This window comes from Ciconia boyciana, chromosome 7, assembly GCF_034638445.1.
Source record: "Ciconia boyciana chromosome 7, ASM3463844v1, whole genome shotgun sequence".
Lineage (NCBI taxonomy): Eukaryota > Metazoa > Chordata > Aves > Ciconiiformes > Ciconiidae > Ciconia > Ciconia boyciana.
In genome coordinates this window covers 37,438,100-37,460,870 of record NC_132940.1, presented here as the reverse complement: position 1 = coordinate 37,460,870, position 22,771 = coordinate 37,438,100, and the positions used below count along the sequence as shown (strand labels likewise).

The 22,771-nt window shown below is 61.1% G+C and overlaps 1 protein-coding gene across 6 annotated transcripts in view; it reads left to right on the top strand.

Moving 5' to 3' along the window:
- Window positions 1–22,734, top strand: part of KIF1A (kinesin family member 1A) — a 42,043-nt gene extending 19,309 nt beyond the window's left edge. The window contains exons 17-49 of one of the 6 annotated variants that reach the window (XM_072868417.1): window positions 33–112; window positions 404–510; window positions 1,151–1,234; window positions 1,360–1,540; window positions 1,623–1,695; window positions 1,947–2,040; window positions 2,178–2,326; window positions 2,486–2,664; window positions 2,754–2,891; window positions 3,821–4,102; window positions 7,582–7,700; window positions 7,782–7,867; window positions 8,180–8,318; window positions 8,484–8,652; window positions 9,010–9,100; window positions 9,478–9,596; window positions 9,784–9,839; window positions 10,544–10,652; window positions 10,785–10,851; window positions 10,943–11,027; window positions 11,409–11,514; window positions 13,460–13,486; window positions 16,435–16,549; window positions 16,795–16,928; window positions 17,077–17,138; window positions 17,250–17,395; window positions 17,675–17,887; window positions 18,046–18,123; window positions 18,421–18,545; window positions 18,686–18,832; window positions 18,950–19,142; window positions 19,218–19,336; window positions 19,936–22,734. In XM_072868417.1, the coding sequence (XP_072724518.1) occupies window positions 33–112; window positions 404–510; window positions 1,151–1,234; window positions 1,360–1,540; window positions 1,623–1,695; window positions 1,947–2,040; window positions 2,178–2,326; window positions 2,486–2,664; window positions 2,754–2,891; window positions 3,821–4,102; window positions 7,582–7,700; window positions 7,782–7,867; window positions 8,180–8,318; window positions 8,484–8,652; window positions 9,010–9,100; window positions 9,478–9,596; window positions 9,784–9,839; window positions 10,544–10,652; window positions 10,785–10,851; window positions 10,943–11,027; window positions 11,409–11,514; window positions 13,460–13,486; window positions 16,435–16,549; window positions 16,795–16,928; window positions 17,077–17,138; window positions 17,250–17,395; window positions 17,675–17,887; window positions 18,046–18,123; window positions 18,421–18,545; window positions 18,686–18,832; window positions 18,950–19,142; window positions 19,218–19,336; window positions 19,936–19,978 (3,915 nt within the window). In that variant the 3' untranslated portion in view covers window positions 19,979–22,734. Of the gene's footprint in view, window positions 1–32; window positions 113–400; window positions 511–1,150; window positions 1,235–1,359; window positions 1,541–1,622; window positions 1,696–1,946; window positions 2,041–2,177; window positions 2,327–2,485; window positions 2,665–2,753; window positions 2,892–3,820; window positions 4,103–7,581; window positions 7,701–7,781; window positions 7,868–8,179; window positions 8,319–8,483; window positions 8,653–9,009; window positions 9,101–9,477; window positions 9,597–9,783; window positions 9,840–10,543; window positions 10,653–10,784; window positions 10,852–10,942; window positions 11,028–11,408; window positions 11,515–13,459; window positions 13,487–16,434; window positions 16,550–16,794; window positions 16,929–17,076; window positions 17,139–17,249; window positions 17,396–17,674; window positions 17,888–18,045; window positions 18,124–18,420; window positions 18,546–18,685; window positions 18,833–18,949; window positions 19,143–19,217; window positions 19,337–19,935 lie in introns of all 6 variants that reach the window. The other 5 variants (XM_072868413.1, XM_072868412.1, XM_072868415.1 and 2 more) reach the window with 5 other exon arrangements.
- The last annotated feature ends 37 nt before the right edge of the window (window positions 22,735–22,771 follow it).

The window sequence follows — 22,771 nt, the reverse complement described above, 5'->3', positions numbered from 1 at the left end:
CACCGGGGTGACTACTTGTTTGTCTCTCCCAGACACCCCACTTGGTCAACCTGAACGAGGACCCGCTCATGTCCGAGTGTCTTCTCTACTACATCAAGGACGGGATAACAAGGTGAGGGCCAGGTCCTGCGGAGTGGTGGGAGCCTAGCCCGTATCTCAGTGCCTGATTTGCCTGGGTGGGCAGTGGGGTGACAGCTGTCCCTCGGCCGGGCACCGTTCACAGGGTGTCCCCAAAGTGCCATAGCCGCGTGGGAAAAATGTATTTGCCTGGCAATCTTGTTAGGGATGTTGGTCCTGCTGTGCACCAAGGGCTGCTCCTGTCAGCCCCAAGGATGGTTTTGAGGGGGGAGGCCCAGGGAGGGGCTGCTCTGAGGAAGGATTGAGCTGGGTTTCCTCCCAGCAGGGTTGGCCGGGAAGATGCAGAGAAGAGGCAGGACATCGTTCTCAGTGGGCACTTCATTAAGGAAGAGCACTGCCTTTTCCGCAGCAACACCAAAACCGGTGGTGAAGGTATTCCTTGTCTGGAGGGGCTTCACCTCCCCGGGGACCCTACTCCCTCTGCATGTCCCCAGCAGCTGCCCCCAGCTGTCGGTCCTGCCCTCCTCAGGCTAGTGGAGCTCTCCTGCAAGGCTGTGGACTCTTCGTGCTTCCAGAGCGAGCTACAGCCCTCACCTATCTGGGAGGGAAGCTCGTGCATGGCATGTGGAAGATGCCGTGGTGAGGCAAGCCAGGGGGATCAGGGCAGGAGGGAAGAGCAGACCATAGATGGTTCCCCCACCCAAGATGCAGAGCAGAGCCCATCCCACAAACCAGCAGGAACCTGGGGGTGAAAGGGCTTTGGGAGATGAGCCTGGGGAGGCTGCAGATGTGTGCTGGAGGCTCCGATCTTCTCTCATGTCCAGTCTCCAGCTGCTTTTAGTCCTTGGGACTGCTCTGATTAACATGAGGTTGGCTGAGGCCCATTGATTGCCCAGGGTGTGGGTGCTGCCAGTGGGTACCCCAGTGTCCCCCCACTCTGTGCCTGGGGTGCTGGCTGGGGCAGCTCTCCCTTTCCGAGGCTGCAGGAGCAGCGGAGCGGGAGATGCAGGATTTATCCTGTTGCTTTCACCTTACCTTCACTGCCTCTCTCCCCCTCCCGCCGTCTCTGCAGTAATAGTGACACTAGAGCCCTGTGAAGGCGCCGACACCTATGTGAATGGCAAAAAGGTGACGGAGCCCAGCATCCTGCGCTCAGGTGGGTCCCCGGAGTCAGCATGCCAGTGCTGCTCTAACCCACCTCCCTCTAACCCACGGGTGCCCTGCAGGTTGTCCCACATTAAACCCACGCCCTTTCCCCCCATCCCACGTGCATCCATGTAGGAAACCGCATCATCATGGGGAAGAGCCATGTATTCCGCTTCAACCACCCTGAGCAGGCTCGGCAAGAGCGGGAGCGGACCCCATGCGCCGAGACCCCTGCTGAGCCCGTGGACTGGGCTTTTGCCCAAAGAGAGCTGCTGGAGAAGCAGGGCATTGACATGAAGCAGGAGATGGAGCAGCGGTGAGGACATGGGGGCTGGGGCAATGGGGAGTTGTGTATCCACCTCCAGGTTGGTCATCCTCTCCTTCCCCATTCCTCCCAGGCTCCAGGAACTGGAGGACCAGTACCGGAGGGAGCGGGAGGAGGCGAATTACCTTCTCGAGCAGCAGAGGCTGGTAGGTGGCCAGGACCTGGCTCCTTCTCAGACTGCCCAGGCATGACTGAGTCCTGGCAGATGTTTGCATGGGGTGGCTCTGTGTGTCCTAAAAACAAGGGAAAACCTGTTGTTCCTGGGGTTGTCCCCATAAACACAGATCCAGAGGAGGGAGGAGGCCGGGTTTGTGTGGGGGGGCAGAAGCACTATGTGGCAGCATAGAGGAAGGTCACACCTTGTGGGTTGCATCATCCCTCTCCCTGCTTCCCCCAGGACTATGAGAGCAAATTGGAGGCTTTGCAGAAGCAGATGGACTCTAGGTATTACCCTGAGGCAAACGAGGAAGAGGAGGAACCTGAGGATGAAGGTGAGGGCTGGGTGCCACCACAGGGTTTTGATGCTCTCTGCGGGAGCAAGAAGAGTAGACTGCGGGTCCCCTGGGAACCTCTGCACCAATGTCCTCCCTCCTGGTGGTGGGGTGACTGTCCCTCCATGTCCCCACAGTGCAGTGGACGGAGCGGGAGTTTGAGCTGGCCCTCTGGGCCTTTAGGAAGTGGAAGTGGTACCAGTTCACCTCCCTCCGTGACCTGCTCTGGGGCAATGCCATCTTCCTCAAGGAAGCCAACGCCATCAGCGTGGAGCTGAAGAAGAAGGTTGGTGCCCAGGGCTCCTCTCTGGCTTGCTGCAGCACCCATGGCAGAGGCCACAAGCATGGGCAGCTAGGGAAGTGCCAAGAAGGGGGTTGCCGAAGGCACCGTGCAGAGCTCGCTGTCCTCTTAGGCAGCTCACCGTCCCTCTATGCCCCTCTCCAGGTCCAGTTCCAGTTTGTGCTCCTCACAGACACACTATACTCGCCTCTACCTCCCGACCTGCTGCCTCCCGATGCCGCCAAGGACCGGGAGAAGCGGCCGTTCCCCCGGACCATCGTGGCTGTAGAGGTGCAGGACCAGAAGAATGGGGCGACGCATTACTGGACCCTGGAGAAACTGAGGTGGGCAAATGACGCCTGTGCCAGAGAGGCCTTGGCCAGCCTCAGCCCAGTTTCTCACTGCTGCCCACCACGTCCCCCTCTGCCTGCAGGCAACGCCTGGACCTGATGCGTGAAATGTATGACCGTGCAGCAGAAGTGCCTTCTAGTGTCATCGAAGACTGTGACAACGTGGTGACTGGCGGAGATCCTTTCTACGACCGCTTCCCCTGGTTCAGGCTGGTTGGCAGGTGAGCGCTTTGGCTCCTTCTAAGTATGGCTGGGACCCGCAGGCAGCCCTGTGGGAGGAAGTGCTGCCGGCTCTGCTGTGTGCAGGATGTTCGTTTCCCTGGGGCCACGCCATGGGAGGATGCATTGCCCCCCTGGTGCTGGTCAGGGCCCATCTTGCCTGCAATGGCTCTCCTCTGCGTTGGCTGCCGGGACCCCAAGGGACCCATGAGCCACTGGCCACGTTCCCGCTGCCTGCTGTAATACAGTGCTGTGAGGCATGGGCTCTTGGCTTGCCGCTGGTGGGAGGTGGGGGGTCACGGCTGTCCAGCAGGCCAAGAGCCCATGCCATTGTGACCTCTGCCCTGGCGGGCACGCGTCCACATGCACGCATTGGTGTACGAGCATCCATCTGTACGGTACGTGCTGCGTGTCTCCGTGTGCTTCCCACACACTAGTTGGAAGGGTGCGCTGCCGGCAATGAGGACAGGTCACCCCGGAGAAGGGGTCTGCCCTGGCGGGCAGGGGGAGCAGAGTGCTGAGCCACATGGCCCAACCAACCGCACCTGCTGCAGAGGCATCCCCCCGTGCCACGGCACATGGAGAGATTCCCTTTGGCGGCGGGGGTGGCAGTGAGCATCATGCCACCCACTCCGTTCCCACGTTGCCCGCAAAGCCAGCAAGGGGAATCCCCACTGTTTGCACTGATTCCTTGGGTTGCTCTTTTCTCCGCCCTTTATAGCCAACAGCCGTTGGTGGCTTCCTTTAGAGACGCACTGGACGGGCAGGTCTTTATTTCCTGATGACCCTTGGTTTAAGCAGGAAAAACCCCACCCCAAAACCCAACTGAGAAAAACAAAACAAAACAAAAAAAGCAAAATTCCTATTCTTGCTCCCTCTGTTTGGAACAGCTGGTGTTAACCTGTCTTCTATCTTGTTGTACTAACCTTAGTTCAGATATCTCTGGCTGCAACAGCTCTCCTCTTTTCAACACATGCATGAGCGAGCGCATGGCTGATCTCACCCCCTCCCCTACCTTCTCGAACCCCGACTCCGACATCACCGAGCCTGCTGACGAGCAGCACCAGGGGCAGGAGGAGGAGGAGGAGGAGGAGGAGGAGGAGGAGGAGGAGGAGGCGGAGGACCTGGAGGAAGACATCTTTCCGGAGTGCCCGCTGTGTGATGGCCGGGATCCGTTTTACGACCGCTCCCCCCTGTTCAGTTTAGTAGGAAGGTTGGTGAGGTTTTAGGAGAGCATGCCGGGAAGGAACTAGCTCTTTTGCATGAGGGAACTGCTTTCGGACACAACTCCCACCTCCAGGGCGTCCCGGAGGCACAGGGGGTGGCCGGCTGGCCAGGATTGCTGCCGAGCCCGGGGCGCCCAGCAAGGCGGTGAGGTGCCCACCAAGGTAGGGCTGTGGCAAGCACAGCAGCGGTAGGGGATAGTGGAGGAAGGCGGATGGCAGCAGCTCTGCTGGAGGCCCTTTAGGCAGGTCCCTCTTTGGGGCAGCCCCCAAGAAGGGGAGGTCTGCCACGTCTCCAGCACCGAAGGAGCCGGGGGAGCCGCATGGGGGTCTCGGTCCTGGGGGTTTCTGTCCCAGGCAGGGCCACGTCCCACCCAGCTCAGGGTGACCCCACAGTGCTGCTGGCTGGGGACATGCAGGCACTTCGAAGCCATGTGTGCCTCTGGCACCAGCTTGGCTGTCCTGGCTGCATTGGTCAGCGTGAGTCCCCCCAGACATGGAGGCTTGGATGTCCCCAGGTGGTCAGGGGGACAAAGCTGAGGGAGAGGGGAGAGCCAGTCGCAGGAGGGAGAGGAGGGCTCTGTGAAAAGCAGCATTTTCTCTTGCCACCCTTAGCCAGTGCTTGGCTTGGAGCCTTCCCTGCCGGCTTGGCACAGGAAATGTTCAGGGAGGTTGTGGGGACCTGGGTGCAGGCTCTAACTCCTCCTTGGCTCTGGCCGAGGACAAGAGCTTTGATCTCTCATACCTGTTGGACAGGAGACCCCCCTGGGCTCCATCAGTCTTGGCCTGGAGAAACCCACCAGCTGCTGCAAAACCGGCTGTGCCACCAAACCTGATTGCAATCTGCCTATCCCCAAAATGGGGTGTGGTGCTGCCGGCTCTGCTCTGGGGATTTCCCAAGGGGATGTGTGCCTGGAGCTGGTCCTGGAGCCTCTGTCCCAGGCAGGAGCCAGAGGGGCTCATGACAGTGAACCTCTCCCTGCTGGGGCTGCCCCAACAGGTGGAGCTGGAGCTCCTCTTCCTCGGTGTGCTAAAGCCAGGCTTATCCCCTGCCAGGCAGGGTGTGGGCAGCAATGTGGGGAAGAGGGGGACCAGCGCAGGCAGAGAGGGCGGAGGTGGGGTAAGAGTCCTGCAGCCTCAGACCGAAAGAGCTGGGTTCTTCCCCCTTTTTTTCTTTTTTCCTTTTTTCCTTATTTAAAAAAAAAAACAAACATCAAAAAAACCCCAAAACTCTCGGGGGCACCTCAAAAAACTGAACAAGGCCCTGTGGCAGCAGCCCCACTCTGTGCCGGGGACATGTTCCCCGGAGCTTGGTGCCTTCCGACTTCTTTTGAGTCTGCCCTGGGTTTGGCTCCCCGCGCAGCAGCTCCGCCGGCCACATTTCTTGTGAAGTGTGCTTGGATTGGTTTATGATTAGATCCTTGTCTTTGATTTTTTTTCCTTTCTTTCTTTTTTTTTCTTTTAGGTTTTTTTTTTTAGTTTTTTTTGGGTTTTTTTTCTTTTTTTTTTTTAGCTGCTGGCTCTCTCTCTCCAAAGCTTTAGCGAAAATTGGGGTTATTTCACTTTTGTCTTCCTTTTGAAAGGCTTTTCTTTGGTCTGAGCATGCCATCTTTGCACCTCACCAATCTTGTGGTTAGTGTCCCTGCCCTCCTTCCTCTAGTGACACACTTGTCCCCCTCCTCCCTGCCTGCCCCTCCCCTCCCTCCCCCTTTTTCCTCCCCTCTCCACCCCCCTGGCTTCATCACCAGCTGCCCTGCAATTTGAGGCCGGCAGGCACACCCAGATCCCTGTGCTTTCAAGACCTCCCTGTGGCCACAGGGCTCTGCCCCAGGCATGCAGTCCTGCCGTGAAGCCCTGGCACAGTCTAGCCACTTGTCCCTGGTGGCCTCTGAGAAGAGATGGGGTGAGACAGGCCTGGCAGGAGACAGTGATGGGGCATCACCTTTGCTTCCACAACTTGAGTCCTTGAAGATGCTTTGGGTGGAAAAAGCCTCAAGCAGTGGTTGGAGGTCTATGGGAGTCACCAGAGATGGGATAACCTCTGGACTTGAGGGCTTGGGCTGCAAGTGTGGGGCTGGGGCCTCCTGCAAGAGTCTCCTGGGCACTTTCGGGTGCTCTTGGATGTCTGCAAAGACACCTGTGAGGTTTGGGACGTTGCAAGCAGCACTGCCAGCCGCCTGGAGATGCAACCCTCATGGGAGCCTCCCGAAGTAGAAGGGTCCTCACTGGCCCCAGCACCATCCCACCCCGTGACACCCGAAGATGCTGTGTGTCAAGATGCCAGTGGGCGCCCCGGGGAGGGGTGCTGGGCACCCCGCACGCCTCTTGCTGGGAGTGGTGCTGCCCCACAGGCAAGGGCGATTTGCGCTGCTCAGCAGGGAGCTCGGCACCAAAGGCTGTGCAGGTGACTTGCCACTGCTGAGGGAATGGCGCGCTGCCGTTGCCAGAGCACCAGGAAGACTGTTGAATGGCAAGCCAGTCAGCAGCAAGGTTGAGGAAGGTGGCAAGAGGAGGCAAAACACTCGAGAAAGAGGGAGCTGCGGCCTGGCGGGAGGTGCTGGCAGACACATGGTGTGGCCATCATGTTGAACCCTGGCATGGCACCTTGCCGCAGTAGTGTCAGCAACCTGGATGCCATGGAGGACGGTGCGGAGGCTCAGACCTGCCACATGGGGAGTGGGCAGCTCCTTCCTTGCCCACAGGGAGAAGTTGGCTGTGCTGTCCTTGTGACATGCTGGTGGGTGGCCTTGGACCCTGAAGCCACACATGTGAAGGGATGGGGCGGGGGGGCACATGCCGCTGATGCCACCAGCCACGCCGTGCAGCCTCCCTTCCAGCCAGGCAAAGGCTGCCTGCAGCCACCAGTGGTCCTGCAACACTGCAGGCAGGGCCGGGGTCTGGACCCCTCTGGCAGGTTCATCTCTGGAGGCTTCTGGCCTCTGGCCAGGACCTTCTCCTCTCCCCTCCTTTGCTCCTGCTGGCCTCTACCTCCCTTGTCACCCTCCCTTCCCCCCCTGCCTTGCCCCTGTCCCCCTCACGGTGACTCCGCAGCTGCCCGAGTCACGTTGCAGCACCTCCTGCCCTAGTCCTCCAGCTCTCCACTGCAGAGAAGGTCCTCTTCCCTCCCAGCTTCAGGGTGGCACCAGTGCAGCCCCCCTCCCCTCCCCACCCGCCACGGAGGTGACAGCCGGAGAGGTACGCAAACCCCGTCTGCTTTGTGGTGCTGCCCATGGTGCGCTGCCCACCCGCCTGCCTGCAGCACGCTGCCCGCCTGCTGCCCGCTCCCCACCCCTCTCGGCTGGCCCTGGCTGCCTTCTCTTTAGTTTTGCTTTGCAGTGCCGTGGTTGCGCCGTGAGCGGTGACCTGGGATCCCGGCCGCCGCCGGCCGCGCCACCCGCGCCTGGGGACCTGCGGATGGGAGCAGTGACCGCTCCCCCCCCGTGTTGTGTGTCCCCCCCCTCTCTGGCAGGGCCTTTGTCTACCTGAGCAACCTCCTCTACCCCGTGCCCCTGGTTCACCGCGTGGCCATTGTCAGCGAGAAGGGCGAGGTGAAGGGCTTCCTGCGCGTGGCCGTCCAGGCCATCTCAGGTAGGAGGGGGGCACCCCCCAAAATGTGCCCCTCACATCCTCCATGCCCCCCATGCCAGCTCACTCCCATCCCTCCTCCAGCGGATGAAGAAGCCCCTGACTACGGCTCCGGCGTGCGGCAGTCGGGGACAGCCAAGATATCCTTCGACGACCAGCACTTTGAGAAGGTATGGTGGCGGCTGGCTTTTGGTGCCCCGGGACCACAGACCCCTGCCTGCCACGGCAATGCTCCCTATGGGGACCACCGGGCTCCCAGAGGTGCAGACATCATGCTGAAGGGACCGTACTCCTGGTCTACCCCACAGCCCCCAGCCCTCTGGCACCCACTGGTGCACCCTGCTCTTGCCCGTGTCCCGGGGGGGCTGCCATGGGGCAGGAGGGGAGAGCTGGAGGTGCCCCAGTGCTTGGGGCAGTGGTGGTAGTGCAAGTGGGACCACCTCAGGGACCACCAGCATCCCTGAGCCCCACTCCTGGCACAGTTCCAGTCGGAGTCATGCCCAGCTGTGGGGATGTCTCGCTCGGGGACCTCCCAGGAGGAGCTGCGCATCGTTGAAGGACAGGGGCAGGTCAGCGACCTGGGTCCCTCTGCTGATGAAGTCAACAACAACACCTGTGCAGGTGAGGGGGTCCTGTCAAGCGGTTGGGGAGCGGCCCCCTGCCCCTGCACCCAGCCTCCTGCGCCCACCCAAGCGTCAAAAACCCACTGCCCCGGTGCAGGGCTGCTGGCAGACACCGAGGTGGGTGACCCCCCCCGCCTTGCTGAGGACCCTTCCCTCCCTGCAGTGACCCCAGAGGACCTTCTCCTGGATAGCCCGGAGAAGCCTGCACCTGATGGGCTGCTGGAGACGCCTCTGGACCACCTGAAGCTGGGCAGCATCTTCACTTTCCGCGTGACAGTCCTGCAAGCCTCCAGCATCTCCGCAGAATACGCAGACATCTTCTGCCAGTTCAAGTGAGCCCCCAGTGCCCCCTGGCCCTGCATCTCCCACTGTGCTCCGGGCATCGCCTTGGGGCTGGCGCTGAACACCAAGGGAGCCCCCAGGCCCCCCAACCTCTGAGCCTTTCATGGATAGGGAGGCAAAACCAAGGGCTGCGGGATGAGCCCATGCTTGTCCGGTACCTTCTTCGGTCAGTGGCGAAAGGCAGGGAGGGGCTCCTGTCAGCTTCAGGGGGGTCCTGTGCCAGCCCAGGGTACAGGTGGCAGCCCTGGGGAGAGTGGGCTCTTCTCCTGGTTCCTGCCCTCTCTCCTCTCACTGCTCTGGCGTGTCCCCGTCCCGCAGCCCCCAAGCCACCTTCCTTCCCTCCGCAGCTTCATCCATCGCCACGACGAGGCCTTTTCAACAGAGCCCTTGAAGAACACGGGACGGGGACCACCGCTGGGCTTCTATCATGTCCAAAATGTGCGTACTCCTCCCCTGCCCGCACCCCCTCACCTCTGCGGCTGCCAGGGTCTCCGCAGGGCCATTGGCTGGATCTTCTCCCCGAGGGAGCAGCTTCCTCCTGGCTTTCCCAGCCCGTCACAGCTGCCCAGCTAAGCCAACCTTAGACAAGCTGGATGTGTGGGGGAAAGACCAAAAGCCACTGCCCTCCACCCAAAAAGGCTGGGATTTCATGGCAGCGACCTTGGTGGGGAGAGCATCCCTGGGCCACGGGGAAGGGGATGGGTGAGGGATGCAGGGGATCAGACAGGCTTGCACCCTTCCACCTCCCTGGTGCTGTTGCTGGCTGTATCCCTTTCCCACCTAAAGTGTACCATCGACGTCTCTTTTTCTTCCAGATCGCAGTGGAGGTGACCAAGTCCTTCATTGAATACATCAAGAGCCAGCCAATTGTATTTGAAGTCTTTGGGCACTACCAACAGCACCCCTTCCCACCCCTCTGCAAGGACGTCCTGAGGTGGGCGCACCCTGGGCCACCCCCAGCCCCTGGGTGCCATGGGGGCATCCAGTGCAGCTGGCTTCCTGGGTACCCAGAGAAAGGGGGGGGTAGGTGGTGGTGGTGGGGGGTGGCCCCAAGGTGTAGGTGGGGTTGGCTGGGTTTGGGGTCCCTGTGGATGCTTTAACCGAGCCAGTTCTCTCTGCAGCCCACTGAGGCCATCCCGGCGCCACTTCCCCCGTGTGATGCCACTCTCCAAACCAGGTAGGGGATCTGGCCTCCTGCTCCTCTGCCTGCCCATGGTCGCCGTGCTGGGTGCAGGGTCCCCTTCCTCAGGGGGACCAGTTAGGACCCCAGGGGCACCACAAAATGTACTGCAGGCTAGAGCACCCAAAAGCCCTTGGCACCCATTCCCGCAGCACCCGGCTGATGCAAAGCCCCCTTCTCACCTGCGGAGTGGCACGGAGGAGACTACCCACCCTGGATGGCTCAGATGGCCACCCAGCCCTGCCATCCCACAGAGGCTGTGGGGTCCCCGCTGTGCTCTGGCTGCCGAGACCTGAGTTGTTGGGGTTTGCGTCCTCATGCCAGCATCAGGGGAGCCTCCCTCCAGCTGTCCCGGAGCGGCTGTCCCTGAGCAGCTGTCCCTGAGCAGTCCCTGGAGTGGTGCTGCGTGGTTTGGGATGTGCCTGTGCCGGGGCTGCAGGCCCGGGGTGTGCATCTTGGGGATGGGTGAGGCCAGCCGCATCCTGACACCCTTGCTGCTCCGCCTTGGGCACGCTGGTGGTCAGCAAGGTCCCTGGGATGGGGCTGTCGCCCCCTATGCACTCCCTCCTGCCTTGCTGCTGCCTCCGTGTGTCTCCCTGTGGTCCATGCTGCTCTGCCCTTACCTTGCTTGCCATCACGTGCCTCAATCCAAACGTTAGTGGCAAGCTTGCCCTTTAAGCTGTCTTTCTGACCCGCTGCAGTGCCTGCGACGAAGTTGAGCACCATGACTCGGCCCAGCGCTGGCCCATGCCAGTGCAAGTATGACCTGATGGTCTTCTTCGAGATCTGTGAGCTGGAGGCCAATGGCGAGTAAGTCCTGCCAGAAAGGGGAGTAGGAAGGAGAGGGAGGCAGCGCGGTGATTTGCCCAGTGCTTGGCACCTCTGGGCACCAGCCAGGCAGGCTGACGGGGCTCTGTGTCACGCCACGATCCTCTCTTCCAGCTACATCCCTGCCGTTGTGGACCACCGCGGAGGCATGCCGTGCCATGGGACCTTCCTCCTCCACCAGGTACTCCCTCCCTGAGATGTTGTCCCAGCTCTGGCTCCTGCCAGGAGCTGTGTTAACCACTGTCCCTTCTCTCTGGCCTCACGGGTCTCAGGGCATCCAGAGGAGAATCACCGTCACTTTGGTGCATGAAACGGGCAGCCTTATCCGCTGGAAAGAAGTGCGGGAGCTGGTTGTGGGTAAGCCGAGCCAGGTTGGAAGGGCTGTGAGCAACCCCCAACCCTCTGAGCTCCCGAGCATCCTCTCGGGCTGTTTTTCGCCTATGTTCCCATGCGGGGCTTTACGCCTCGTCTCCCCTGCAGCCCTGCAATAGCAAAGCGGCAGCTGCCCAGCAGCTTACACTGGGATGCCGATGTAGGCAGGACACCTCCGTCCTGGCCACTGCATCCAGGAGCTGGACCAGGACCTCCAGTGCTGAGTGGCTGAGTGACAGGCAGCTGCTGTCTGTGATGGGGGTGCTGCTGGGGGATGCAGGCAGGTGGGCTGCCCCTGCCCTTTGCGGGGATCCTCACAGGGCCACTGCCTGTCACCTGAGCAACGTCCCCGTGCTGTGCTTGCAGGTCGGATCCGGAACACCCCGGAAGCAGACGAGTCTCTCATCGACCCCAACATCCTGTCCCTGAACATCCTCTCCTCCGGGTACATCCACCCCTCCCAGGATGACCGGTGCGTGCTGCTGCTTCTCTTGCTCTTCCCCCACTGTGGTGAGGGCTGGGGGGGGGACATGGGGAGCCCCCTTCTCCCCTGGGGGGGTTTTGGCCCCTGCACAGGGTCCTGATGACCCATTGCTGCCTTGGGAATGGGGCATTGGAGCTGCAGAGGGTCTCAGGGTTCAGGGCCGCCAGCCCCCTTCCTCCTCCTCCCCGAGGCCTCTCCATGCCAGGCTTTGGCACTACAGGGAATTTGGGTGGGGGTCCTGCTCTCTGGTGGCGGCTGTGACCGCCTGGCGCAGAGAGCCGATTGCTGCTGGTGCTGGTGCTGGAAGGATGTACTGACCCCGCAGCTGGAGGGGACCTGCCACGAAGGGCTATTTGTCCCATGTCCCAGCAAACTCCCTGGAAAGGCCACTTGGTGCCCATGGCTGATCCCCGTCTGTGCGGGGGTGATACAGGAAAGCCATCCCCCATCGCTGCTGAGTGACTTTGAGGGTGCCTTCATGCCTGTCCCGTGGGGCTGTGTCCCCCCGCTTGGGTTTGGCAGGGGTGTAGGAGCAGCGGAGCCTGAGGATTTTTATCTCCGAGATCTCCCTGGCTGGGTCCTGCGGTGGCGGGGGGAGTGATGGGTGCAGAGGGCAGAGCTTTCCTCTGCACCAGAGCTGCTGCCGAAACTCAAGGGACTGCTAGGGGGTCTCTGGCCAGAATGTGTGCGTGCGGGCAGCTGCAACACGTTGGGGATGGTTGTTGGCAGTACTGCGAGCAGCGGGATGGGTCCTGGGCTGTGCGTGTGGCAGTTGCCGGCGTAGGAGCATCCTGGCAGGGAGTGGGGACCACTTTTCCCCTCGTTTTCTTCAGGGTCACTGCTGCCCCAAGGTGGCCTGTCCCAAGACAGGGTGTTTTTGGAGGGTATGACAGGGATCTGGACAGGAGGTGCCACCCTGAAAGCCTCCTGGGGCAACTCCTGGGCATGGTGGAGCAGCAGGCATGTGGTACCTGCGCAGCAGAGCTGAATCGTGGGGTCGGGTATGTGCATGAGTGTCGGACCAGGAGACTTTGGCACAACCACAGGGACAACAGAGCAAGGCCAGGCAGGGACAGTCAGGCGAGGAGGGCTTGGCCTGGCAGAGCTGCAGTGGTTTTTGCTGGGCTGCTGGGAGCTGCATGGCTGTGGCACCTGTGGGCTCCTGGGGCTGTGCTGTTTTATGACAGCTCCTGATCTGGCCGGTTGGTCCCGGGTGCAGCCAGATAAGATCTTCAGCATCTCTGGCATAGCTTGGCAGGGGGGACATGCCTCCTGCTCCTGCCTTTGCCCCAAAGGTCCTGCAGGGCAAGGGGCACAGCTTGGGCTGGGGGGATGCTTGGGGTGTGGAGAGAAGCGGGGAGATGGGGGGCTCAGGTTTAGCAAGAGCCCACCTCACCTGCACGCTCAGAAGGTCTGCGCCTCACGGCCAGCCCCGAATTATGACCATGGGCTGGCGTGCATGCTGTATCCATCCCGTCGAGCCTGCCCAGGGCCAGGCAGGGGGAGGAGGAGGCAGACGCCGAGGGGCACTCACCGCAACCCCCTCTTGCTTCCATCCTACAGGCAGGCGCGCATGCTTCAGCCCCAGCAGCCTGCAAGGACAGGCAGAGGGAGGGCAGTGGGCAGAGCCATGGCCCGCTTCACCCTCCTCCCCGGCTGCTTGTGCTCCCTGCTTCGCTGCCTTATGCCATGCAGCCTCCATTGCCCAGAGCAGCCCTGGCTCCCCCCCCCGCAGCCTCCCCAGTCCCCCAGAGCTACTCAGGAGGAGACTGGGGGAGTCGTACGGCTCCCTCCCCAGCACCCATCCATCCCTGCATCGAGCACCCAGGGAGGAGGTGCGGGGGGCAGCGCCCAGGGTCCCCCCTCGCTTCTCCCCGCTGCTGCCTCCCATCCAAGCCCACACTAACCATGTGATTGTTTTGTGTTTTCGCAGGCAGTTTCTTGATTCGGATATGCCTAGGTATTATTTGTTTCCATTGGTTTTTTTTCCATCTCCCTCTCTCCTTTCTTTCTCCCCCCTTGCCTCGGCACACTCACTCCCGCTGGAGGCAGCACTTGGACATTCAGACCCCCATCCCTCCACACGCCCCATCCCTCTTCCCTCACCCCAGCACCTTTCGCTCACTCAGCCCCTTTTGCTGTTCGTTTGGGCCGCGCTCTCGCTGCCTGCTGCTCCCCCTCGCACGCCTGCGTCTCCATCACCTGATTTGGGTTTTCTTCTTGCTTTTTGACTTTGCTGCTCTCCCATCCCTCCGGCATCTGGCGCCAAGCGTGCTGCCCCCCTGTCGCCTCCCACCCCAGCCCCAGCTTGGCCTGCAGTGCCGCTTGGAGTAGCCACAGGGCTTGTGTGGACCATGGTGGGGGCTTCAGGGCGCCTCCAGCCCTTGCCTGGGCACCTGGTGATGATGGCAGTGCTGCCAGGTGTTGTGGTGGCACACACAGCAGCTGCCCACCCCGTGCACAGTAGTCCCGCGGGTGTAGGTGCGGCATACGGGCAGTGTGTGTCTGTATGCAGGCACGATGGTGGGTGCGCATACCCATATGTGGCATGGACTGTTATACCCCTGTGTAATGGGGAAGCAGCTGTTTGGGGATGGGGCGGGTTCAGCAGGGACCACAGGGTGAGCCTGGTGTGCGGCACATAGGCGAGAGCCACCCAACCCGGATGCTGTCACCAGCCTCTGGACAGGAGCATAACCAACGCTCCAGAGAAGGGGGTGTCCCACCACCATGGCCCACAGCAGAAGAAGAGGGGGATGTGTCTGGGAGACAGGGGATGGGGTCTCCTGAGTCCTGGTGGGCTCCGTAGCTTTGTGCCTCGGAGGTTGTCCTCCCTACAGCAGCTAGAAGCTGGTCAGGGATGCACGAGGGCCAAGCTGTCCCTCCAGTGGCATGCTGTCCCCTGTGGGGTGTGGGGGGACGGATCCAACACGGATCTAGCTCCCCGCTGCAGGAGCACATGGACTTGCGCTGGCATTCCTTATGGGCTCTCGGCACAGTGATGCTCTCCCTGTGGAGTGGGGGACAGGCCAAGAAATTATCTCCCATTGTGTGGGTGGCAGTGGGATGCCTGGTCTCGCCCCCAACAGGCACCTTCCTGTGGGGCTGCACTGGATGGGAGCTCCTTGCCCTGGGATGGCAGCGAGGACAGAGTTAAGGGGATGGGGAGCACACACGTGCTCGCTTCCCAGCTGCCGGACTGCAAGGAAGGTGGGAGGCAGAGAGTTTTCACCCAAGCAGGTAAACCTCTGCCTGCGCTCGCCGAGCTCCTTCTGGGCTCCAATTCGGGGTCCGGCTAGGCAGGAGCTCCTTTGGCCAGCGGTGCTGATACGGGGCAAGTCCCCTCTAGAGGGGCTCCCCTTCCTCATGGCCCTGCTCCCACGCCAGCCCCATGACCTTTCTGACCTTTCATTTTTCTGTGTGTGTACATGTGTGTGTTTGTCCTTGGGTCGCTTTCCACTTATAGCATTTCGTTCGGAAATGACACTAGGTATTTCACGCGTACCTGCTCGGTCTGGTCCCTCCTGCTTTTCTCTCTTTCTCCTTTGCCTCCTCCCTTTGCTTTTTGCTCTTCCCCCCCGTCCCCTGAGGCTCCTCTTCTCCTCCTCCTTGGGGAGCTACTCTCTTCTCAAGTGACCTGTGTCTGCCAAGCGATCCTTCACCTTGGCTCTGTCTCACGTGGGGGTTTTTTATGTATTTTATACACTTTCTGAAAGCATTGCTCTCCCTCTGCTTCCAACATGGGGGCAATCACAGCCGAGAGCCTTTCCCCACTCCCTTCGGCTGCCCTGGCTCTCATTAAAAGAGCCCCTCAGCTGCCTGGATGCTGCTTCAGGGACATGTCTAAGTGTCCTCGTTGAGACATCACTGAGCCACGGCTTCCAGAGGGTACTCAGGCAGGAGCTGGGGCTGCAGCAGCTCTGGGTGGCTTTGCGGAGTGGGTGTCCCATAACCCCAAGGCTGGCCCAGGAGGGAGCCCAGGAGCGGGGCAGGGAGTGAAACGGGGATCCCCCATGCTCTGGAACCAGAGCCGCCTCCAGCTTCCCCCACCCTCAATTGCTTGACCCGAAGAGGGCAGTTGCCGCTCTTACTCTGGGTGGCTGCGCCATCCTCTACAGGACCCCATAGGCACCGGGCGAGTGGGGCTGGGTGTCCCCAGCTCCTTCTCCCAGCCTGGGAGTAATAGAAAACACAGCGAGGGGACTGACACAGCCCGGTGGGAATGGGGATGGATGGGGCTGGTGATCAGGGCAGAGCAAGAGCCTGGGGAGACAGCCCAACAGGGGCTAGCCACCAAATTGTGATCCCTGGGTCCCAGTGGGGCTCAGGGCTGGCAGATGGGGACAGCTCTGGGGAAGGGGACCTGGCTGGCGGGGGGGCTGCTCTCCCTGGGGCGGGCTGGCAGCAACCCCCCCAGTGCTGAGCATCCTCCCTCCTTTCCCTTCTGGCCATCGTCACCAGAATGGCCCCAGCCGCTCCTGGTGGGGACTGGGAGGTGCTGCGTGCCCCGTGCTGGCCCGGGCACACTGGGGGTGGCAGCCCCCTACTCCAAGCACAGGGGTGGGGCATGCACCCTTCTTTGCCCTCCTTTGCCTTCCCAGCCTGCCCTGCCTTGCCTGCACCCCAGCTGAGTCCCCACTCCTCCTGCGGTCCCTCCTCCCCAAAACCCCAGTCTGTCGGCTGTTTTGAGGGTGCTGTGTCCCCCTCCTGCCATAGCTTGTCCACCTTTGCCTTGAGCCTGCATCCTCTGGAGTGGCTGTCCCCATCTGTCCCTGCTGTGTGTGCATGTCTGTGTGCCCTTGCAGGCCTGCCGCAGCACTGCAGGGGCGGGGATGATGGCATCTCTTTGCTCACTTGCCTGGGGTTCTGGGGGGGGTGTTTTACCGGTTCTGCTTTTTTTTTTGGCAGGACTTTCTACCAGTTTGAGACAGCGTGGGATAGCTCCATGCACAACTCGCTGCTGCTCAACCGTGTCACCCCGTACCGGGAGAAAATCTACATCACCCTTTCTGCCTACATCGAGGCAAGTACCTTAGCTGGGGCCATTATAAGGCCAAAAAAGTCTGGTATTTCCCCCACCGTCAGGGTGCAGCCAGCGTGAACCCCTCCTTAGCTGGCACCAATGCTAACACGGTGCAGGGTTCAACTTGGTGCTTGGGGCCCTGTGGGACCCCGGGAGTGGAAACTGCTGGGCACCAGGGGTGGGAGAGACCCACTGCACTGCCAAGCTGCAGCCCCCCTGATGCCTCCCCCCCTGCCCTGCTGCAGATGGAGAACTGCACTCAGCCTGCCATCATCACCAAAGACTTCTGCATGGTTTTTTACTCTCGGGACGCCAAGCTTCCTGCCTCCCGCTCCATCCGCAACCTTTTTGGCAGCGGCAGTCTGCGGGCTTCCGAGAGGTACCGGGATGCTCCTGCCTTTCTGGGGGAGGAAAGCCATCACCTGGGGACTGGAGCCCTCCTCGGGCATCCCAGCAACCTGGGTGAAATAACTGGGGCATGGGGATGGTGCAGAGCCAGTAATACCTCATCTTCCCTTTGCTTGCAGCAACCGTGTGACAGGAGTCTACGAGCTCAGCCTCTGCCGTGTGGCTGATGCTGGCAGCCCAGGTGGGTGCCGTGCCTCTGCCTGGGTGTTCACCATGAGGCCGGCAGGCATGGCATGGCACTTGGGGTCAGCGCCATGTGTCTGTCCCCCTAGCTGTGCATCTGTCCCCACAGGCATGCAGAGACGGCGCCGGCGCGTGCTGGACACCTCCGTAGCCTATGTGCGGGGAGAGGAAAACCTGGCTGGCTGGCGGCCCCGTAGTGACAGCCTCATCCTCGACCATCAGTGGGAGCTGGAGAAACTCAGCCTCCTGCAAGAAGTAAGAGTCTGGGCTAGAAATGGGCCAAGATGGTGCAATTTGCAGCTCAGCCCCTCGCCCTATCAGTGCCGGTGCGATTCCCCACCCCAGGTGTCTCAGCCCTCCTGGTTGCGGGAGAAGGCAGGAGTGGGGCTGTGCTGCCAGTGCTCCCCTGTGCATCATTGCTCCGGGTCCCAGCAGACCCAAAGCTAATGAGCAGATGGGCCTGGGAAGCACAGTCCCCGAAAGGATGCTGGCCGGGGGAAGGGGCCACCCCTGAGTCTGGCTGCCTGTGCCCAGGTGGAGAAGACAAGGCACTACCTGCTCCTGCGTGAGAAGCTGGAGACGACCCAGCGCCTGGGCCTGGAAACCCTGTCCCCCTGCTCCAGTGAGGACTCTGAGTCCCGAAGCACCTCCTGTGTCTCCTCCCCGCTCTCTGTTGATGGGGCCCCCGAGGGCCGCACCTCTCCCACCGAGACCCCCAGCGAGAGGCAGAAGGAGCTGGCTGTGAAGGTACCATCCTGCAGCATCCCCAGCTCGCAGGGGTGAAGCCAGGAAGGGGTTCCCACAGGGTGGCAGGGGGTTGCAGCAGGAGAAAGCCCAAGAGGAGTGGGAGGAGGAGGGTGGAGGAAGGTGCCTCCTGCCCCACCGTCCTCCTCCTCTCTCCGCAGTGCTTGCGCCTGCTCACGCACACCTTCAACAGGGAGTACAGCCACAGCCACGTCTGTATTAGCGCCAGTGAGAGCAAGGTACCGCCGCTGCCCCAGGCTCCGCCGGGCTGGCGGGGGCCGGGAGGGATGCGTGGCTGGGGGGGATTGGCTAGGTGGGGGCCAGATGGGCACCATGGTTTGAGTGGTCCCTGCTCCGGGGTCCCTGATCCCTGTGCTCTCCCTGGTGTTCCCGGAGCTGGTGGCTCTCAGGACTGTGCCAGGAGAGGACCCTGCTGGCCAGAGGTCTTGCCTCTCCCCGTATGAGCAGGCACTTGGTCTTTTGCCTGTGCCCGGCTTTAGGCAGAAACTCGAGTCCACACCTCCACTCCTTCACAGCTGTCTGAAATGTCCGTGACCCTGATGAGAGACCCCTCCATGCCAGCTCTTGGGGTCACCACTCTCACCCCCTCCTCGACCTGTCCGTCGCTGGTGGAAGGACGCTACAATGCCATGGAGGTCAGGTAAGAAGGTGGCCGAGAGGTTCAGGTGATGCCCCGGCATCCCCCGAGCAGGGCAGCTGTACCACTGGGACGCGGTCCTAGTTGATGGGTGTTCCCCAGCTGTCACTCTTCCTACACTCTGGCCTCTCCTCCCTCCCCAGAACCCCCCAGCTTTCCTCCAGGGCAGAAAGCCCCGACCTGGAGCCTGCGGTAGAAGGAGAGGAGAAGAAGTCCCCAGCCCTCCGGCCTGAGGAGGAGAAGGAGTCCCAGCGTTTGCTGGTGCCCGACATCCAGGAGATCCGGGTCAGGTAGGAGCGCCTGGGGCAGCCAGCAAGGGGGGTTCCTTGGCGCTGCGGCGGACCATGCCCTACCATTGCCACCTCCTCGCGGTCCGTGTCCCACTCTGACCTTGGTCCCTTCTGCAGCCCCATCGTCTCCAAAAAGGGCTACTTGCACTTCCTGGAGCCCCACACCAACGGGTGGGTGAAGCGCTTCGTGGTGGTCCGGCGCCCATATGTTTACATCTACAACTCGGACAAGGACACGGTCGAGAGGGCCGTACTCAACCTCTCCAAGGCCCAGGTGGAGTACAGCGAGGACCAGCAGGCCATGCTCAAGGTAGGGCGCCGGGAGCCAGCCCCGCTCTGTGCACCTGCTTGGGTGAGGGACTCAGCCCTGGCTCTCCCCTGGCAGACCCCAAACACGTTTGCGGTGTGCACGGAGCACCGGGGCATCCTGCTGCAGGCGAGCAGCGACAAGGACATGCACGACTGGCTCTACGCCTTCAACCCCCTCCTGGCTGGGTCCATAAGGTACCAGGGGCAGCTGGGGGAAGGGGGGTGCAGGGAAGCTGTCAGTGGGGGGTCCACGGGCAGCCAGGTGTGCTCCCTGCCCTGCTCCCAGTGCTCTCCCTGCTGCAGCCCCCCCTGGCCAGGCATGGGGAGCACCTCCTGCGCAGAGCTGTGCCTGGATGGGCTCTCAGCCAGCAAAACTTGGACCGTATTAATCTTAATTTCAGCTCCTCCCCACTTAAATGCTTCCATCTAGGGCCAGATCCCAGCTGGTGCAGAGGCATTGTTGTGCTGAGTTCAAAGCAACATCCATGCCTAGCAGCAGGGACACTGGCCCTTCACTGTTCTTGAGACCATCTCACCAAGTTCTTGAGACTATCTCATGAAGTTCTTGAGAGCATCTCACTAAGTTCTTGAGACCATCTCAAGTGGCAGGACTAGGGGAATAGGAGTAAATGCACAGAAATTTGTGTGCTCTGGCTAAAGAGATATTAATCCTACGTCCCTCCAGCTCTGGCAGGATTCAAGCACCAGCCTGGAGCCAGGGTACCGAACCTGGGGGACCACATTTCTCCTTGTCCACATATCTGACACCTTTTGTCCCTTGTTTTCCAAATCAGATCCAAGCTGTCCAGAAGGAGAACAGCCCAGATGAGAATCTAACCTGAAAAACACCCTCCACCTCATCCGTCTGCCAACAGGATCAAGATAGCTGATTCTGTCTCAAGACTCCCCATGTTAACGTCTGATCTCTCACACCATCTGCTGCCCCAGCTGTCTGCTCCATGGAAGGATCTGTCTAGATTCACACCTTCATGGGGGAAACTCACTTCCGTTCGTAGCTGCAAAAGCCTGGACCCGCCTGGGCAGGATTTCTCATGCGCGTGCCATCTTCTGACTGTTCCCTCATGGGTGACCTTCATGTCACACCATCTGTAATGCTCCAGAAAGGTCCCTGTCGGAGGGGAGGGAGCAAGGAGGGTGGTTTCAGCTAAAAGCTGGTATTTGATCTACAGAGGTGGGAGTGCGGTAAAGCTTGGAGGAGGGAAAGCAGGAGGAATTGCCTCCACGCGAAGGGAAAGTGGTAGTTTAGGTATGGGGATTTCCTAGTGTATTGATGTTTCTGCAAGAGATGGCAGGGTAAGATCAGGTGTTGGTAGTTTAAGATGATATTTATGAAGTATTTATTTCTATTTACATCACAAAAATCCTATAAGTTGGGTCCTGGCCCCCGGCCTACGCCTCCCCTGGGCAGGGGAGAGCCTTGGCAGTGGGCCAGGGTCCCGGAGATGCCTTCCCTGGGACACCCCTGGCATGTGCCCAGCTGCGGAGCTCTCGCCCTTGCTCCCTGCCCTTTCCCAACCCTCTGCTTTGCCCCACCCCTGCAGCTTAAACTACTTCTCCCCTGAGTGGTGGCTGGACAGCCCACCATGTCTTCCCAAAGGAGGCAATTCCTACGTACCCCATCTACCTCTGGAAGGGGGGAGCTCGCCGTCTCAGCTGGCCAGAGCACCCCATATCCACGTGGATGGGTCACCTCGCTTCAGAGCTTGGTCCTGCTGGAGGGAAAAGGAGGGCTCTGGGGACAGCTCTGCCTGTCACCTTGTGTGGGGCTATTGTTCCCAACCAAAAGCACATGGGCCACCTCCACTATCCTGGCCTGGGAGTGCCAGGGGTCTTGTCCAAAGGGATTCCCCCCCTCTTAGGGCAGGATACTGATGGTCCCATCCCTAAGGGGAGTGTGGAAGTTCAGGTGACCACTTTCAAAGCCAGATGGGAAAGTTCCCCAGGAGCCAGGGCTAGGAACAACCATCCCAATCCACAGGATCCTTGTTGCCCTTTCCCACAAGGGCTGTCACATCCCTTCTCCTCCCAGCAGGATGACAGGCTTAAAGTAGGTCAAAGGGGCAGGTGAGAGGCTGGTGTGGGGGTGTCGGGGTGGGGATGGGGCTTCTTTTTACTGTTGTAGCTGGCGTTTTGTCACTTCTCTTCCCCCACTGCAGAAGCAAGCGCCCACCTCCTTCCCACCCTGCCTCAGCACGTTAATCCAGGGGGCTTCCTGTGGTGGAGGTGGCTTTGCCAAAAAGACCTTCCCCTCCAGCCATCACCGCTTCTCACCTCCTGCAGCAGCAACTCTCCCTCTCCTCCTTCTCCTGTCTCTCACCCATGGGGGGATGCTTATGTTTGGGGCTTCCCGAGCGGCTGGTGGCATCCAGCACAGCTCCGGGTGGGAAGGCGAGCATCTTCCTCTGCGCATCTCCCAGGCATCCCCCCAGCTTTGCTGTCACGCCTTTGTGGCTGACCTTCCCTCGCACAGCATGGCTGCGCCTTGGCTCTGCTGCACCTCCCTGCGCTGTCTGTGATGGGTGTGTGTGTGTGCGTGTGTACACGTGTGCGTGCGTGTGTGTCGGACATGGTGCTGTCTTCTCGTTACGCTTGTGTCGGGGGGGCACGGACAGGTAGGGACATGGCAAGCAGGCAGAGGCTTGCAGGGACCCCCTCGCTGCACGTCAGATGCCATTCAGCTTGGGTGTTGGGTCACGGAAAGGGTTTTGGGATCCTTCCTGAGCCCCTGCCGGTTCTGCCCAGCCTCACCACAGCTCCTTGGGTATCTCACCCCATCGCTCCCGCCTGAAGCTGCGGTGGGGCTGCTCACCCCACTCCCCGGGCAGGCGGCAGCTTGCCTGCCCAGGACAAGCTCCCCATCAAACTGTTTTCCCTCCTCCCCCCCCTCCCGTGATCCATTTTAGAGACCTGGAGGCCAACTCATGCCCTTTATGGAGGGAGAGGTGGCAGGGGAGGTGGAGGGGCAGAGCTGCGGCTGGGGCAAAGCAGGGGCCCAAGGCTGCGACATCCTGGCTCCTGTGCCCTGGGCAAGGACTAGTTGGTACCATCCCAGATTTCAACGTAAGGGGCTAGGGGTGGAAACACTGGGTGCCCCAGGGGAGAGGGGAGGCTCTTCTAGGGCAGAGGCAGCTTCTGGCAGAGACAGGACCCGTGTCTGCCAGGGACCAGACATGGGTTCACCGGCCACGGCCAGGTGGTGCTGCCCATGCCACAGGCAAGGGGTGGCCATGGGACAGGCGTCCTCCAGCTGGAGCTGAAGCATGCCTGAGGCCAGCAAACCTGCAGAGCAGACGGCTTGCTGGGGGCTGCCATGTTCAGGGCCAAGGGAAACTGAATGCCTGCAGCATTGCTGTGGGACATCCCCGGCTCACAGGCTACCCTTGCAGTCTTACCAGCTATACTCTGGCCAGTACCACACACTCCCCTGGTCAGGCCCCGCCCCTGTCCACCCATCCGCTCTACCACCACAGCCCCCCTGGGACGTGGAACGCAAACCCGAAGTTTCGGCATGACTGTGAGCCTGATCAGAAGGGAAATTTCACAGGGAACGGTGGCGTGGAGGGTGGGCGAGCACCGGCGTGCAGGCCGGGGGCCTACAGAGGAGGGAGG